The 18,672-nt window shown below is 55.3% G+C and overlaps 1 protein-coding gene across 1 annotated transcript; it reads left to right on the forward strand.

Annotated features, from left to right (window-relative positions):
- Window positions 1-5,843: 5,843 nt before the first annotated feature.
- On the forward strand, window positions 5,844-15,087 carry NCLIV_065710 (conserved hypothetical protein; the record flags this gene model as incomplete). Its single annotated transcript, XM_003886122.1, has 10 exons — window positions 5,844-7,721; window positions 8,299-8,340; window positions 8,433-10,856; window positions 11,516-11,642; window positions 12,044-12,130; window positions 12,485-12,568; window positions 13,099-13,243; window positions 13,862-13,917; window positions 14,285-14,449; window positions 14,741-15,087. 10 exons carry the CDS (start codon window positions 5,844-5,846, stop codon window positions 15,085-15,087), a joined length of 5,355 nt encoding a protein of 1,784 aa, XP_003886171.1.
- Window positions 15,088-18,672: the final 3,585 nt, after the last annotated feature.

The following is an 18,672-nucleotide window of genomic DNA, read 5'->3' on the forward strand; positions in this document are numbered from 1 at the left end:
GACTAGACCCGTTGTTTGTTCAACTGCCCAGATCGGACAACGCTCACCTGTCCACAGATCACGGGCAAACGGAGAGCGAGTCTGGTGGCGGTGGAGAAGAAAGGCAAGGCCGGAAGGAATGGTCACGCTCAAGGCTTCCAAGGCCTGGCTGTCTCAGATTCAACCAGCGCCAGAGGTTTGCATAAAACATTTTACTGGCGGGTGGCATGTACCAAGCTATTTATTCCTGTACATCGGACGAAAAGCAGGGGAAACAGCGTGCAGAAATCGAGCATGTGCATAACATTCCCTGAAATGATACGGAGATGTCCTTCGGAAGAGAGACGGTGTGATTCTTTAAAGCACCCGCTTCGAGTCTGTACGACGCCGCTTGCACAGATTGGCCGAGAGAGATGTGCTTCATTCTGGCAAAGAAATTCCTGCGAGAGATTCGCCGCACCGTCGCGGGAAGAAACAAAACGCTGCGAAAAGCAAACGCACCCGCGGCGTGCCCACAAAGCATCGAAGGCAGAAAGCCACACGTTTGTTTTTGCCGGGTGGTTCACCAAACTCGAGCAAATCGAACTGCACGGCCTAGAAAATGAGGTGCGAGCGGATTGCCGTACACTTGGCGGGCGCGAGACGCGGCCCGAATCCGCCGTGGCAGACGTTGCAGTGACCTCGGTGTCGCTACACCTCAAACATGGGTGAAGGACGAGGATTTTCTGGCGAGTGGGCGGCGAAGTGCAGGAAGGAATTGCGCAGACGGATGGTTGGCCCCGCACGAAGGAAAAGACAATCGAGCCCGCGTTGCACTGCGTTGCTCGATTGCGAGCAAGGGTCGTGCATAAGCTGAGTAGAGAGAGGGCACGCGGGAATGGACGTGGAGAGAGCGGCAGAAAAACACATCGAAGCTCAAACCAGCGACGCGAAAGTTTGCAAAGCAACGTCAGAGGTGAAAGGGAGGAAGACCATAAAAATTGACGCTGCACACCCTTAATTTGGACCCACGGGCGTTCCGTCTTTTTCAGAGTAGATTTTCAGAGTGTGTGCGAGGACGCGTTAGAGCGCGTGGGCACGAAACAGAGCAGAAGAGTGGTAGGCGATGGTAGCAATAGCTGGATGGGAAGTGCGCCCACCAGTGGCAAGCAAGTGGTATCCAGGTGACTACACAATCTGAGAACGGCCACTGCGATGCTGGCAAGTGCCTGCAACCGAGCAGAGGAAAGGCGGGCCAGAGATATCAGAGGGAAACGCGCTGCGGCGTGAAATGGAGGCAGAGTGCCTAGATCCTACGAATTCTAGTCACAAAAACGCTTCACTACGCTCTCCGCCGTGCGCCAACCTCCCGTCGCCAAGTAGCCGGGGCAGCCCCGGCTGCTCGTCCACGCCCAATCGTCATGATTGACGCACCCCCTTCGACACACATCAACCGCACACTGTGTGCCCTGCGCACAACTTTCCCCCAGCTGAACAGCCGATCTAGGCGAGAACGTCGGAGAGTTCGGAAGGAACGGAACCTTTTTGCAGCGGGGAAAAAGAAAAGATGCACAGGATGTCAAGCAAAAGGCGTCTGCAGGTCCGCTTGCCTTGAAAAGAACTTGGTATTGCCGTGGAAAAATTTCTCTCGAAATCACCGAGACTGCTCCTCCACCCTGGGAAGTTCGTACGGTGTGTAGGGCACGAGCACACCAGCTGTTTTAGTGGGTGCGACGTGCCTATCGCCATCCCGCGGGGGTTGTCGTCTCTGAAAAGGCTGGTTCGCATGTGACCTGCAGCCGTATATATGCCAAAGCACCTCGTTGTTTTGAGGGGAGCCCTATCATCGGGCGACGGGAGACGCGATAGGACGTTAGCGTTGAAAGAGCGGAGGGCACCAACCCGAGGCTCTGACCAACCCGTTGCTCGGCGGGGAGAGGGCGCTCTCAAACCCCCCACTGACAAAACCTGTTCAGCGTGTTTACATCCTGGTACAGACGGGAAAAGTTCGCCCTTGAGTTTGGAGGGCGTTGCCACAAAAAGGCTCACGCCGCGCAAAAGTGAAGATTCGGAGAAAAAATCTGATTTCCAGTCGAGGTCAACTCAGGTGTCCGCGAACCAGAGATGATTCAACGCTGGCGATCGCTGCAGGGTTCCACAAAGTGTGTATGGCAGTGTGTGCGCGTGTGTGATCCGGTAACAGCAAGCTCATCGATACAATTAAAATAACTCCAGATTGCACGAGACCCGTGGCTACAATAAAGAATGTGTGGTGTCATGCTAACCTGTCGATAGTGGAAATTCGAAGAGATGCACCTGCTCGGTTTTGTCTCGACTCTCTCGTTCTTTTGCCCGCGGTGCTGGCGAACCCCCGCTGTTCATCGTTACGTTTCTCTGAGTCCTGGAGTACCACAGAGAGCCGCCGGGTGGACGAGGCGTAATAGAGCGTAGGATCGACAGTCTTGGGCCAAATCATTGTCGTGCAAGCATTACGACTTCGCAGTCCAAGGTATGAAGGTTGTAGCTGCACACTTTATCTGCCGCCTCACGAGTGAATCGGCGGTCACGTCTCCCAATGACGTCAGCTCCTCCCTCTTCTTCGCTTCCATCATGCCCGTTATTTCGTCACAGTTTTGGCGCTCTATAGTTCCCAACTTCTAAGCGACCGTTAGAACACACCGAACAAAAGACTTGAGAAAGACTCTAACAAAGCAAGGAAGTCACTACCTGTGTCAGTCTGGTAGTCTCGAAACAATGTCGGGCCCTGACATGTTTCTCAAATAAGACGTTGCATGGGGTCTTTCCAAAAAGGTAGAGTCTTTCACCAAGCAAGGTTGCTTTGTTGAGAACAATTCCCTACGCGTCGACACCGCAAACCCAGTGGTCACTTCCAGGTGTTACGAATGTTGCTCACGAGGGACTGCAGCTCACGCTGTGGCATAAACAGAACGATCGTCTCTAGTATGGTACTCCACAACTCGATGACACAGCGAGTGCCCTGTGGGTGTACTAGTGAAGAGTCCACGTAGCCACCGATGCAAGGTCGTGGCGAAGGGGGCAGAAACTTTCTGGCCATGCCGAGACGTATGGAGCACGAGCGAATATCGTTCAGAGGAGGACCGCAGCTTCTTGCCGCCTATCCTCGAATTCTTTTGACGCAACAAAAACAGGTTCCGCTTCATGTTCGTCTTCAAGCGAGCTCGTGACCCTCACTACAGCACTTTCCTTTCAGTTCTTTTCTCTGCACTCTCTGCCCTCGGCTTCGAGGGGTTCACTTTGCAATTAACACGGTTCTTTGTGCTTTGAGGGCGCCACCAAGCCTGTCACTGTAGTACAGCCAGCTGATGTGACTCACTTGCACTCAAAGGCCTCGAAAAATACTCAGTTATTCTTGATGAGGATGCGTGTCGGCTGAGTTTCATAGACAAACGTCGGCATCAATTTGAAGCGGAAGGTCGGAGCACACATCGACTGCGATCTCTGAAAATGTGGCAGAAAGTGTGCCTGTAGACATTACACCAGGCTGGTCTTTTTCTGGAAATCCCTGCTACCCGCTTGGCGATCCGCACTCTTCTGTTGGCGCTAAGGACAACTGCCATGTTAGGCATGTCTTCTTCCCCTTCCCGAGGTGTTCAGTCATTTCATCGACACGTAAGGCGGCAACGCCAACTGAAAGGTGTGTTCTCGAACACTAACGGAAGTACACGCTCTATGACTCTACAAGCTGCAATTGCCAAACGCAACACTTGTGTAGCTCCGGTGCGTTGGGGAATGGTCAAGAAATTGATAATCTATCGAGAAAGAGAATACCAGTTGCAGACACTGAGAGCACTTCGGCCTACAGTGCTGCCGTGGCATTCAGCTGTCACACTTTGACTACGCAACAACACTGGATACGTTCGAATCAAGTCGGGCGTCTCTGTTCCTGTTCAGCCGACTTATCACATCCGTGTATGCAGGTTCCCGGTTGAGCGGCCTGCATCTGCAGAATTTTGTACTCAGTGCCCCTATAACACTGCTGGCAGTTCGAGCGTTGACCCTGTGTCCTGCGTCCACCGACATACCATGTCAGTTTCAGTCACACTGCGCTACAACAGCAGCAACCTCTACGTTCCTTCTACTCAGCATCTTGAATTGCCGGTTGTCGAAGGTAGCCAGTACCTTCATCTCTTCTCGCACCTGCAAACAATTTTTCGTCACTAAGCATGGCGGACGAAAATGAAAAGTTCCTTTCTGCACCGCACGTTGAATCCATCAGACTGGAGTTCCGATTCGGTGCTTTAGCACGGCTACACCGGAGCTGATGGATTCAGAATCCCACTCCGCCGGAGGGGTTCGCACTCACCATAAAGTGGCAGAACAACTGCTGCTTCTATGAGAGTGCCGATGTGCGACTTCTCCTCTATGCCGATTTGAAAGTTGTCTCTGAAATCCCCAGTGAGGCCGCGTACCGCCGGCGGGGATGCACCGACGCCCCGCCGCCTACGAACGGACTTCTTCGAACCATGTTCATGCTAGGTTTCAGCGAAACTTCTGAAGTTTTTCGTGCTGTTCGGGCCGCTTCGTCTTGAAACTGACTATTGACGGGATTTTCATGAGACACACTATCTGTGGTCCCGTACGCCTCAACCTCACATCTGGTGGCCGTGCCCGAATTTGATTTACACGAAAGAGCCGTCTCCGCATGACGCGCGTTCGAACGCGCACCGGTGTACACAAACCCTGTTTCGATGTCCTCTCTCACTGCGGAGTCACAGGTCCCTTTTCTCATTCAACTTCCCTTTAAACCTGGGACCAATATTTGCCGCAGTGAATAACCAGAAAGCAGTTCCGTTGGTCGAGCGTCTCGGGTCAACAGTAACTAGGCCGTTTCTGCATTCAATGCATGCGGAGCGAATAGGACTGCAACTCGTTTGTCACAGCTACGCAAAGACACTTCCGCCCGAGCGCTCTTTGCTGCTTTCTTCTGTGAGAAGCTGGTGCAAACGACTTTCGTTCCCTTTCGCGGTGGGCGCTTAGCTCAAGTGGAATTTAGACGGACCTCCGTGCCTTCGGTGTGCTTTTCGTGTTGCGCGGCTCCGGTGTGTGTCCAACGAACAGTTCGGCCTGAATGCTGCCGAACCAGATTTTTTCCAGTTTATCCACGTGTCGAGCTCCTCCTTTGCGCGAGCAATTTCACTTCCTTTTCATTTCCTCTGACTGCTCGTTTCGATCTTTTTCTCCAGGCCGTCTGTTCCTTCCACTTTTTCCGTCGAATGAACCCATAACTTGCGCTGCCCCCGGTTCACTGGACGCCCACGCCGACCTGTCCAGTGCTTATCGTCCATTTATTCTGGTCGAAAGGCCTGCCGCCGCCTCCATAACCACGCGTGCGTTCTCCGAGTCCCGTTAGAGAATGTCGATGCCGGCGCCGTCGGGGCACAATGCTGTCGGATACGGGGTTCTCGCCCCCTTCTGACGCTACGTCTCGTGGCCGCCAAAACGCCCGTGATGCCTCCGCGTTCTACGAAGCTTCGTTGCCTCGGCACCATCCTGTCTCCCAAACCCCGCGCGAAGGGATCTGTGTTGTTTCCTTAGGCGTTTTGTCCCCCCTTTGTCGCCATTCCGACGAAACCCGGCAAACGCCTGCGGGTGTTCATCGTTCATCGGTGCCGATCAGGGGTGCGTGTGACGAAGAATTTCTGGAGAAAGGTGGAAGGTCTTCCGGGACGGGAAATAGTCGTGCGGGGCCCCGTGCACCTTCTGCATTCAAATCCTCTTGTCAAGCTACGCAGGGAGGCACGCCCTTTTCTGCAGCCTGGTCTCCTCCCCCTTTCCCTTCGCATGGCTGTGAAGGTCAAGAGACCTCGGGAGCACCTCTCTTTCTTGGCAGATGTCTCACAACAATGGCCCAGCTCTCGGGTGCGGACGCTCGGGGGGGGTCGGAAGGCTGTCCTGCGTTGCGTCCGGCTTCTCACGCGTCACTGGAATTTCTGCCTGGCGCAGATCCCACATTTTCCCCGTCGTTACATCTTTCGTGCGACGTGCAGGATTTCCCTCCCCATCCCCCCTCCTTTTCGATTTGTGCCGTCCACGCCTCTTCCCCTCGACAAACGGCGGAGTCTTCTGAACCAACCGGTGCGGATGCTTTTGTGTCGCGCGCACTTACCTGGGGAGTCGCCGTCTCAACGCCAGGTCACGCACCCAGAGTGCGGGCGCCGATTTGCGAGTCTTGGCTTCGCGACGCAGCAGAGCGAAGCTTCAAAGGCGAGCGCGATTCAGAGGACTCCCCAGGTCAGCGGGGCAACCCCGAGGCGAGAGGAAGTGCGAACGGCGGCCTTCATGGCGCAGGACAGGCAACCTCGGTAACTCTCGACGCAGTCGCCGCGCCGGGGGGCTCTCTCAGTGGGCATGAGAAGCGTGGAGCGATCTGGGACGGCGGTGCTGTCGCCGCGGCTTCAGACGGGGGCGCGGAACCGCATTCTGAGTCGGCCAGCGAGCAGGGACGGCAAACCTCGACTCGGCGGGCTCTCGTTCCTGGCAGCGGTAAGTCCTGTGTCAGACAGAGTTCGACGAGACGGTTCCATTCGCGTCGGAGCAAGGGCGAGGAGGAGACCCGCTCCGAGCGACCCCTGGCTGAGAGCTCTGGCCCGGCATCAGAAGCGGGAGACAGCTTCATCAAGACGGAAACGGCAGCCACGACGGTTGCCATGGCGACTGAAAGGGGGGAGGGAGACCTGAAAAGGACACGAAGCGAGACTCCACGCAGCGGGGAGGCTTACCAGTCCCGCTATGTGAGCGGCGAGTCGTCGCTGACAACACGTGTGGGGGGCGCCAGCACGGTGCCGGGTTCGGGGCCTTCAGAATCGCGCGACGTGTCGGGCGGAAGTGCCTGGCGATCCCTGTCGCGCTGGAGCAAATGGAATCGGAAAGCTGCGCCTTCGCAGGCCGACGAGGATGCAGCTGGAAACCCAGAGGCGGAGGTTCAGGACCACGGAGACCCGGAAGAGTCGTTTCTGGCCAGGATGCGGCGGCAGGCGAGACCCGACAGCTGCTGGATCGCTCCGAAACCTATCCCCGAGATTCCAGGCCTCGTGACAGGGCCCGTTTACACCGTTGCGGCAGGCGCTCAGGTGCTAACCGCAGTCCCGAAACCGACAGAGGCCGCGGCGACTGACCCGCCAGGCACGTCCTTGTCTCTTTTCTCCACTCTCGAAGGCGTTTCTGCCCACGACGCCCTCAACGATGGTTTCCCCCGTACGGAATGCCTGTCGAGTTCGCACGGCATGGAGCAGCGAACCGCCTCGGCCCCGGACTTGCGCGCGTTTTCCTCGAAGCCGACGGTCATTGCTCGCGTCGGAAACACCGGATGGGTTCGGCGCATCACGCGTCGCAGCTTCAAAGGTCAACGAGCGGAAGTTCAAGGGCGAAAGATGCCTTCCGTCCCTGCGTTGCTCCGCAGTTCGAACTGGATTGACAGCGACGAAGACGATGACGATTATGAGTTACAGGAAGCGGAGCGGGAAGAAGAAGCTCGGAAGAGGCGAGAACAGGCAGGGGCGATACGTCGACCGCCCCACTACACTTTCTCGACGGCGTACACGACGAAGCAACGGGGACGGAAACTCAGGGGACCACTCGAAACCCCCAAGAAGCTTCGAGAAGTCCAAGGTCGCCAAATCTACCCCCTGCGCAGCCAAGCCTTCGGCATCTCGACACCGTCGGCGAGTGCGTTTTTCCGAAAACGCCCCGTTTCCCCAAACGCAATGAAGAGTGAAAGCTGGGTAAGCGACGTCGAGTGGTTCGATGGAGAAAACCAGGAAAGGGACCTGAGACGCTTCGCCGGTGTTGGAGTGCAGGCCACGGGCACATTTCTCTGGTCGCGTTCTTGATGCAGATACAGCTGAAAGAAAGGGGAGAATTTCCCCTAGACTTGCGCAGAGAGGGCGAGTTCTGACGCGCTATCTCAATCAGCGGTCGGCAACAGTTTGCCACACCGTCGGTTCTTCCAGAACGTAGATCGTTCGAACGTTGACAGAAAGAGGGTCCAGGGGTTCCGTGTCACCGCAGATTCATACGTCCGCGTCGTGTGCACGCCCGATCCTTCGGGAACGTCTCGCCAGCTTCTGTGAGCGTCGCGGCCTAGTGACGGTTTCCGAGTAGGTCTGTATCTCTGAGCCCGGACGAGTTATAAGCTTTTTCTGGGGAGTATGGACGAGTTGCACTCCTGGTTCTGCTCCTGAAGGTCTGTCTATCGGATCTCAGTCCGTGCTCGCGTTCGTCGCGATGCGTTTGTGTGAACGCCCTTTGTTACCATCGTGTCACGGGCAGACGTGGCAGAGCGTCCCTTGCCTTTTCCAGTGCGCACGAAAGTTCACGGCCGCGTTCGCGACGGAGAAAGAGGTAGGCTAGAGCGGCAGAAGGGTGTGTGGACTCTGCGATTTTTGCGGTGATGCGACGCTTTTTGTCTTTGCGCTCCGCCGGATTCTTTGCAGCAGTCGATCCGAGCGATTAGCCTGATCGGGGCGGCTGCGACGGACACATCAAGCCCAGACGCCACGTCTGCGGACGAATTTGAGCAAGTGACGTGTGCAGAAGAGGAACATGGAGAGTGCAAGTCCAGCACATATGCAAGCTGCGGAGGAGACGGATCTTCAGTCACGGACAAGGCGACGCCTGCGGCGCAGAAAGCACAGACCCCGGCGGCGGTACCGTCCCAGGAGAAGGGACCGGACGGCGGCCCGCAGACGGGCGAGGACGCCGCGAGTCCGTTTCTCGGACAGGACAGCAGTTGCGACGGCGCAGAGTGTGCAGGCCGGGGAAGAGAACCACCGAGTTTTTCCTCGTCTGTTAAAGGGGATCGCGTCGAGCTTTCCGCGCAGAAGAAGTGGATCACCCGCCCCAAAGTGTATACCGAGGAGGAAGAGAAACAACGGGCGGCAAGGCGGAAACGGCGAGAAGAGAGACGTGCGTGTCGAGGCCGTGTGCCCGCCGTGTCAGAGACCTTCCCGGTCGCGAAGGCGCTGCTCGACTCGCTTCTCAGGCGCCACGACCGCCTGTGCCTCCAGCAAGGCCGCCTGGCGCTCTTGGACGAAACGACGTTAAGAGAGCTCATGTTCTGGAAAGTGGTGCGCCGGAGGCAGGCGCACGGGTGTGCAGCCGCCCCGGACTGCGAGGGTTTTAAGATGCACTTCCTCGAAGCTGTGGAGGCTCAGCTGATGCGCGAAAACGACCAGGACGCACTCCCGCCCGAGGCCGCTCAGGCGAGAACTCAGGAATTTGTTGGGCTGCTCAAGATGGCTGCCGGCGTAAAGGCCTGGCGGTGGGAGGCCTACGTCGAGGAGGAGGTTGAGCGGTGTCTACGGGCGGCCGAGAAGAAGAGAAGGACGGAACTCTGGGGCGTCAACGGATCGGCTGCAGGCAACGCGTCCGTCCTTACACCGGAAGAGAAGCGTGAATGCGAAGACGCGTGCCGAGAAAGGCTGCGTCAGGCGCAGGAAGAGCATTCTGCTTCGCTCTCGTCGTGGTTCGACCCTGACGAAACACCTCAGGCGCGGTCAAGAGCTGCGAATGAGCGGGACGGGTCTTCGAAAGTCACGGGCTCTTTTTCATCCTTCCTCTCGGACGCTCATCTCGGCCAGACGCCGGAAGGACACCGAAACCTCCTCGTCGACGCGGGACGGGCTCTGGGTCACCTTTTCTGGGGACCGCTGGCCTCGCCGTCTCACGCCTTTCCACTGGACCCTGCCGGGACATCGACGGTGGAAACGTCGAGCGGAATCCCCGAGTCGCCCTCTGTGATCTCTTCGAGTTCTGCATCCCACAGCACAGGGTATCCCTTAGACGACAGAGGCGACCCGGCCTTTTCTCACGCCGGCCTTGGGTTGAGTGCGGAGTCTGCATTCGCGGCTTTTCCCGCGGCGCGGAACCGCGCCGGGTCTTCTCCTGTTTGCCGCTACAGCCATTCAGCCGCTGCTCGCGCGGCCTTGAAGAAGGCCCAGAAGCACGAGAGGCGCGAAGTGAGGAAGTTGATGAGAATGTGTGACTCCATTTTCGGTGACGGGTGGCTGCAGGCGGATGTGGCGGGACAGCGGAGTGCGGAGAACGCGCCAAGCAGCGCAGCGAGGCGAGGGCCGCCGCGTCAGCTGCAGGAGGGACCGACAGAGGCTGAGCAGGAAGCAGAGACGCAGCGGGAATCTGCGAAGGATCCGTCGGGGCCTGGGCGTGCGACCGGCGGTCGCGCGTCTCCTGTCGAGAGCGCGGAGGACAGCGACGACTCGCTCGCCTTCCGCAGACTCCACGAGAAATGGGTATACGAGGACAGCGAGGATGGCAAAGACGTCAATCGCGGTCTGAAGGAAGTGGTGCAGAAGCTTTTCCGAGAACAGCGCCGCATGCTTCGAAAGCAGAGCGAGCGGGTTCGCGGGCAAGCGGCCAGGGACGCCGACTCCGGCCCTCCGGCGCGTGACTCGCGGCGCCTCTCGTCCGAAAGTCGCGCCGCGAAGTCGGACGGAGAGGACGCAGGCGAGACGCCTAGCGGACCCACGCAGCATGACAAGTGGATGAGGAAACAGGAACTGGATCGGATCGACAGAGAGGAACGGAACAGAGCTGGTCTACTGTACAAAGTGGTTTCGCCGCTTCAACCGCTCGTTCTGCTTCAGGATTCTAACTTCTGGTTCGACTTAAAACGGCTCGCAGAAGAGTGGAAGTTGAGTCAGCGAAAGACGCTGTACCAGCTCTTCAAGAAAACCGTACAGCGGTGGGTGCAGTCTGCGCAGAAGCACGCAGAGCGAACGAGACGCAAAGAGAACCGAATCGTTGCCGCCGCCATCTTGGGTGACGCAGACCTCCCGTTTCCGAAGCCGACTCTCCGTCTCGCGCCGCGCTTCTTCTTCGCCGGCCGACCTGCTGCTGAGGTATGCGTCACACGCGACACGGGCCAGGAAAGGAACGGGAAAATGGGAAATCGGGACAAAAAAGAGGCTAGACAGTCTAGAGTTGACAGAGGATCCCCCGCGGCGCAGGAGGAAACAGGCACTACCGTGATGGTAGTGGGAAAGGGGAGAGTGGCCGTCCAGCTGGTCTGTTTCTCCAGTTTTTTCATCCGAACAACAGCTGCAGTGAGCGAGGTTTCGCACTCTCTCTTCGCGCGTGTCTTTGCGTTTCTTTTCTCTCCCGGATGCACACCTTCCGAAAGGTAGAGCTTTCGCAGGAGCGCCTTTTTCTTGCCGTTTCCGTGATTCGCCGGGCGCCCTCTGAGATCTGTTCTCTGTCGAGCAGCTTTGCCCGAATCTGCGCTCCCGGAGAAGAGCGACTGTTTCGTTGCTGTCGCGTCTCTCCTCTTCGTCCCACCACTGTTTCGTATTTCCTCTGCATTTCATTGGCTCCGCCTCCTTTTCGGTTGAGACCTTTCTCGACTTGTGCGTTTCCCTCTTAGCAAGTTATGACCTACGTTTTTTTTGTTGTCCGCCGTTGCGGCTGCGGTTCTTCCCCAGTCTCTCCTGTCACCTTTGTGTTTCCGCGCCATCGGTCAGCGTCTCACCACTTGTCCCGTCTGTTTTCCTGTGCTTGGCAGATCGTCGTGATTCTCTCTTCCCTCTTCGTAAGGCGCCAGGCAATCTTCAACTGCGAGCGGCTAAAGAACTTGATGAGCTGCAAGAGCGTGATCTACTACGTGATCGACGCCAATAGTGTCGTCGCAGGTCAGACACAAAAGGGGACCGAACTGAAGCGTGAAGGCTCTGGAAGTTTCCGTCTCCGTGACTGGGCTCAAAAAGAGAGGTTCAGTCCTTCGGTATACTCTTTTGAAACGAGGTGGACATCACAGAAGATCTGCATATATGTATATATATATATATATGTGTTGATGTATGCGGATATACGTATGTATACCTACCTTCGGGAATGCATGCATGCCTGCGAATGCATCTTAGTGCCAAGCCTAAGTGCTTTGGGGTTCTCCAATTAGCCTTGTTGCTGACTTGATCGGACACCCTCTTCTTGAGGAGCTGAACGAGAGAGGTCGGACTGTTTCTGTTGCGTCGTGTGGCGTGCATCATGGGCGGTTTGTGCGGTATGCGCGTTTTGGTTACCTCTCCTCCAGATGGCCAGTCGCCAGACATGAGATTGCTGCGCCGGTGGAAGAGACAGCGGATTGTGCGCAATGCACCCCACACGCACCATCGAGGCAGTACGTCGTAAAGGCAAATACGCAAGTCGGAATGACGATTTTGCTTTTCACATGACGGAACCAGGGAGGCCAGAGAGGACTGTCTCGACGTCGGATGTCACTGGAAGCATCCTTTTTCATAGCGACTTGTGGAGCGATCGTCTGTCGTTCGTTTTCTCATGCTGTCCCTTTGACTGGAACTCGAACTCTCTAGCTGCCGAAAAGTGTACCGCAGGTTTTCGTGTGCGGTGCTGGCTGCTTGACGTCGTTCTGTAGTTTCTCCTGCCTTACCAGAACGTGTGGTCCGTCCCTTTCGTTTTTTCGACCCCTCACCACGTGGCGTCTTTCCCCGTTTTTTGTGTTGGCGCTGGTCAGTTCTCGTCCCGCAAGTTCTGGTCGACGGGCATTCCATCGGCTCCTACGGCGACGTGCAGCAGCTGGAGGACGACGGGGTGCTGAGTAAGCACGCAGGGCGCGTTTTGAGTAGAAAAAGAAAGTCAGGAAGCATTTTCAAGAATCCGCGACCTGCGAACGCACTCGCAGAGACACGGCGAATCGCTCTTTCTGGCTCCACTTTGAGCTGCGGACGGTGTCTTCACTGAGATTGCTGCCGGTTCGCCGTGTACGCCGACTGAGTTGGTCATTTGTGGAGCGAGAGAACGCATCTAGGGCCGTTCCTGTGCTGTTGTACGGGACAGGTGCTTCGATAAAACGAGTCACTGGCTTCGTTCGAGTCTTCCGTGGGACGCGGAACGCAGCAAAGGAAGGAAGAATCCATGACGCCTTCGCTGTCTTACCTGTGCCACCGTTAAACCGTTAAATCGGGAGCACACTGTGGCCGCTATCACGCGCGGTGTACTCGCCATGCGAATCTCGGCCACGTGTGTGTCCTGCGTTTTGCTGCTCCTTACTTCTGCACAATTGGGGTCTTTGGAGGCGTGTCGTTCGAGTCGCCTGCTACAGTGCTGTGCTGCCACCATCTCTTTCAGCTGCCGTTTTTGCGCGCTGTCGATGCCCCACGTGCCTTCAACCGCGACACGTAGAAGACCAGCGGTGTCGATGGTGCAAACTCCAGTTCCGGGAGCTGCTGTCCGTCAGGCGACAGGGCGAGGGACAGTTGAAAGAAATGTACCGGTGAGAGCAGCAGAAAAAGGTGACGACTGCCACAGATGTTAACATGCATGTGCATGAGAAGAGATTTGTGCGCACGTGTGCTTACCTTGAGGCGGCAACACCCGGGCGTTCAATACGCTAAAGTCGGCATAGATATCACGTACCTGTTGACGTATGTGGAGATCGGACATCAACGTTCTCGTTAGGTGGACGCGTCTATCTTGCGCGCGTCATTGGCATCCACATGCACTCAGACCTAAAGTTGACGGAGTTGAGAAAAGGAGTTTGCAGGATACCCGTTAAACGCTCGAGCCCCACAGAGTGTTTTTCGTGCCAGGGGTTGAGGCGACGTACACCACGCGGGAGTGCGATGTTTGTTGGACGCTGAAAAGTGTTTTTTCCTTTTCTGAGTGTTTACCCTTCTCACTGGAGGCGCGTGGGGAAGACACTCGCGGTGGAAGTGCGGCTGCGACTGGCGCGGTGGCTTTTTGGTGTGGCCGCGCAGGAGCCAGCATCTGCGCGGTTTCAGTCAGCGGTACTCACCACGGCAGAGGTAGCGACGGGCTTCAGAAGGAAACGGGGTGTTGTTTTTGGCGCTTGCAGAGAGACGTTTTTGTGGTCTGTCATCTTCCTTTGCAGCGGCCACCCGACGCGCGCGATTCCGATTCTGAGTTCCTGTTTCGACCGAGCCACCAGTGAGTGGAGGCAAAGACGGAAATGGAGGGAAAGCGCTCACTAACCGTTGCGTCGCTCATCCGTTGTCCTTGCCATGCGAATCCAAGGAACTGGGGCTGCTCTCGAAAAGCACGCAACACCGCTGAAGGGGCGTGTGTTCAGTGCTGGACGCATTTGCACTTCGGTGTCTTTCCTGTGTATTTTCCCGACGGTCCGCGGGGAATCGGGTTCACCAGTGCACAAAGCTCACGGCGAGGCGGTGCGTGGAGCCGAGAATCGTGGGATGCATACTGCTGCATCCCACCTCCCAGCGTTCTCTCCGGCTTTTCTGTGGGTTTATACAGCTTTTGTCTCCCGTGATCTTCCATGTGGGTTGATTGTTCACAGGTTGGGTTCTGTACCCCCACTTTTGCTCTTTGTGTGGGGCTGAGCGCCGTCCCGATCAGCCCTGGTGCCCACAGTGCCACATGACGATTCGCGATGTCGCCTTAGCAAAATCTCTTGGCGTTGGCATTTACCGGGAGGATCGATGCCACAAATGCGGCAAACCTGGTAAGGCCTTTCTTGATAGAACCGCGGCGGGTGGGCTGAGCGGCTGTCGAGGTGGGGCGCCTCCGACCAAGGGAGTAGAAACGGTTGTGGTTGCGAGATCGTTACCTGCGAAGACGGTTGAGCACCGCGGCAGAGGACTCCACGGCACGCCAAAGTGACTTACTTGAGGTCGCGTTGCCTTGTCGATTCAGTGATAGCGTGCGCATGGAATTTGTGCCCGAGGTAGACAACTGGGTAGAGCCAGGAGCCACACTGCGTGCCTCTGTGTTTCGCTCTCCACCTCTGTGTCAGCTGGCGACGTCTTAGATTGCTTGGAGCGGCTGCCTCCACAGGCGGATCCCAAGTTCTCCAGGCCACCCATGAACAGCTACTTCACCAGCAAAGCGTCTCCGCTTTGCCGTCATTGTGGCGAGTTGCTCACCTACTTCTTGCCGATCGAGGAAAAAATCGCGGAAGAGCGACGCGAGTTCGGCAAGGCGTCTATGCATCGGAGAAGAAAGAAGATATCCGAGATTCCAGCTGACGCAGAGACTGTTGACAAACCGAAGGAGGACGCTGTCAGCAAGCAAGAGGAACAGGTTTCCAACGCCGCTAGCGGCTCTGTGGGAAGTCAGAGTGTCGCGGGGATAGCTTCATAACAAGCAAGTCACGTGCCTCTGAAGGCGCCCTTATGGGCAAGGCTAAGCGACGTTGTTGCATGGTAACAGGTGAAACTGAGAAGTCTGCGTGGACACGAAACAATCAAGGAATATGTGTAGAAGATTGCGCATCGTCCTTCAGACCGGTGGTTTGTATCGTGAAGAGGAACGTAATGAACAGATGCAAACGTAGCGCAAGAGACAGCACGCGCTGCGTCTTGCTAGAGAGAAGGCGGGACGGCTTCGAGGATTTGTGTATGCTGGGGATGGCAGGGAAATTCGAGAATTAATGGGCTTTGGGCACAGGTGCGTGGACACGCCTTTCGGGAGAATATGTTGTCAGCGAGCGAAAGGGTGTTAAGGACACTGGGTGACAGTTTGTTCGTTCATGTGTTCATTTCCAAGAAGCATCGAATTGTCGAAGTTGAGATACAGAGGGAGAGCCGTTGTTTCTCAGCTGCTGTGTTGATAGTAAAAGAGAACAACAACGAGCTAGGCGCCCTGATAACGTGTAGCGCAGAAGCGCAGATGAGATTGGTATTGTGGAAATAGGGGGAAAAGTCTTCATGAGAATCGCTTAGTCCGGAGACCAGCGTTTCTTCGTCGGAGCTGCCGGACGTGCTGGAGCGCGTACCGCAGTGGGTGCGGCAGATTTCTGTGGACAGTTATATCACACGTCGATGGTTCCCTTTGCGTAACAACGGACATAAACCGGTTGAGTTTTCGAGAATATTTCGTGAGAACAGCAGGTCAATTGTTTTGTTTATTAGAACACCTACACTTAACGCCGCTTCACGAAACACCGGTAAATATACGACGGCAAGAAGCGAAAGTTTCGCTTGTACTGCCTGAGAAGGACATATTTGAGAAATCTGCAGATTTACATTTTTCAGCACGGTTCATGGTTCACGTACAGGTTTTCAGCTATACATTAATGAGTCCCTTGATAGCAAATACGTGCAGACACTGTGTGGTGTTACAGCTAACATCATTAACGTATGGGAAAACGTCCATGCCTTGGTTTTTGCAATTTTAACTGTACAAGAGCGTTGCTGATCCCCAGAAGCGTGCAGAAGTGTTTCCATATCCCATGGTCTGGATGCGAGCTCCCCTAAACGTAGAACGACTTCGCCTGTTAGAATTGGTGGATGCGTCTCCACGCCAAAGGTAACAAACCCGAAGGCTAAATGCCACCATGTATAATTTTTATCGGTGGCGGCAGTCAATGATGTCACCTATCCTTAGTGGCTCTTTTTTTGACTGACCGGCTTCAGCGCAGAACGCAGTGCCATCAGGATTGGCAATCTGCAAGCGTAGCGCTGATAAACGATGTGGTGCTGTAAGTCTGGCGTGACTCGGACTTGGATTTAGTTCAGATTAAACAGCCGAGATACACGAAGAAGGGTATCAGTGCAGTACGTTAGCTAACGGAGTTTCGGGGTCAGAGGCGACGGGACTGCCACAGGCCGAACGCTCATAGGCGAGATAGAAAACCAGAATCCGCAGACAAGACTCAGCAAGGGTCTTTTTCCTTTGGCAAATACTGCGTTCACAAGCTGCTTCACCTGACCCTTCTTGACAACGAAGAGTGCCTATTTGGGACTTGCAGTGGAAGATGTTTGCGAGAGGATTTCTAACGTACGAGACTACCGTGCCGGACACACAGAGAGCAATGCGGCGTGCGTCAATCAGACGCTTGGCCCAACTCACAGCACACGGCTCTAGCGTCAAACAGTGAGTCAGAATATCCTTTGGAAGGTCAATTTTCAAGTCTTCTTGAGGCAGACAGTGTTCAGAGGATCTGTTTTTAAACGAGGCCGCGAATGCGTGTAAGCCCACAGTGCGAAAATGCAGAAGTCTGGCGGGTACTTGACCATCAAGCGGGGTACAAGAAGGTTTGTTAGCAGTTCTGTCATCAGCATGTCAATGAAATATGACTAACGGTGGAACTCAATTGATTAACGTAACAACATAGAAGATTCTGCTGCATTACGTTCCAACTGCACAGTGGATACGTTTCCATGTTAATTTACTACAGACCGGAACGAAGACAATGTAATGTGTAACTCCGTGAGGGAAATCAAGAGAGCTCCGGTAGACAGGCGTATATATGTACGCCCACAACGCGGCTGTTCGATCGGTCGAGGCAAGGAGAGTATCGGCTTTCGCCACTCACAAATCGTGCCGGCCGCTGGAGATCTTTAGCCAGCGGCAGCGTACCTGGCCCGACTTGGACGTGGAAGAGGATCAACCAATCATTCAGAAACAGAATCAGCGAGTTGGCCACCAGACGCTCATAGGGTCTCTTCATCATGAGGTGGGCCGTTTGGGGTCAATCGATATTTCAAGCGCATCGCCACAACAGAATAGAAAGTTGTCCAACGGTGAAGTAAATGTACCGTTTGCTTTCGTAGGTAACTTTCGATCCAAAATAACGCCCTACAATGCAGTTCCACGTCGGTTGATGCTTCGAATCAAAAAATTGCCTGATGTGGTCCGCGATGTCCCGTACATGCTTGAACATTTCGATAGCCTACAGGGGATACGACGCAAACAGAGGAGGCCGAGCCACCTGAAACATGATGGATTATCTGCTCACATTTAGGAAAAAGCGGCTACGAATAGGAACCCCAGCACTCGCTTATGCTAGGATATAAGAGTCTTGCAGCAAGCGCCCCGAAGCCGGCTACCGCAGGTCACGATCGGCATCGCGAGGAGAGTGGCCAGAGACGAGCGTCAAACTGATACTCCAAGTCGAATCTCTGTAAAGTGTCGCACAACCAATGAGACCTGTCATACAGTGGACGCTGTGAAGGCGAGCGGTCATCGCTCCAGCTTTCCATTTCATTGCAGAGTCGCGCTTCCTGGCGTACTGTCGGCTGATAGAATTAATCTCATCCCAAATCCTCCACGTCACTTTCGCCATGCTAACGCGCTGGACGCTGTATTATTACAATCAAGCGGCAAGCTGATCCAACTGTGAACTAGATGTCATCGCAGAAGGGTGCAGGGTTTGCGGTGGCGGATAAAAGGACCTAAAAGCATGCATATCTGACATGGATGCTATGAAGCATAATAGAGGCGTTCCTCGCAGTTTCATGGCTCCGTAAATGAGCTTCAATTGGCAGCCATGTTTCTTTATTTTTCCCGCTACATCTCCCGAGGCTGTGTGTACGGGCAGGCAACGTGAAGCACACAGAGGAAGCTGCGAGGTGATTGCAGCTTCGAAGGGACCACCGCATTTTCCAGCTAGCAACCAATAGATACATCTTGAGAAACAGACGCATGTCGATGTGCCCTGCCGCTCAAAACGAAAAGAAAAAAACATGTGCTGCGGCAATCTTGAACGAGACCATCTTGAGGCGAGAGAGGCTGCCATCACAGAAAATGTGGTATATTGTTACGAACGCACCCGTACAGCTTGTTCTTCCGCATCTTTCCGCATATCCTCCGGCATCTCCTGGTTCCTAACAACAACCTTCGGATGCTTTCCGTCCTTGTTCTCCATGATTGAATGGCGCAAATTCCGGTTTCGCTGAGTAAGATCGGAGAATATCAATCCCGGCCACGCAGGCGATGCAGTGA

The sequence above is a fragment of the Neospora caninum genome, chromosome XII (genome assembly GCF_000208865.1).
Source record: "Neospora caninum Liverpool complete genome, chromosome XII".
Lineage (NCBI taxonomy): Eukaryota > Apicomplexa > Conoidasida > Eucoccidiorida > Sarcocystidae > Neospora > Neospora caninum.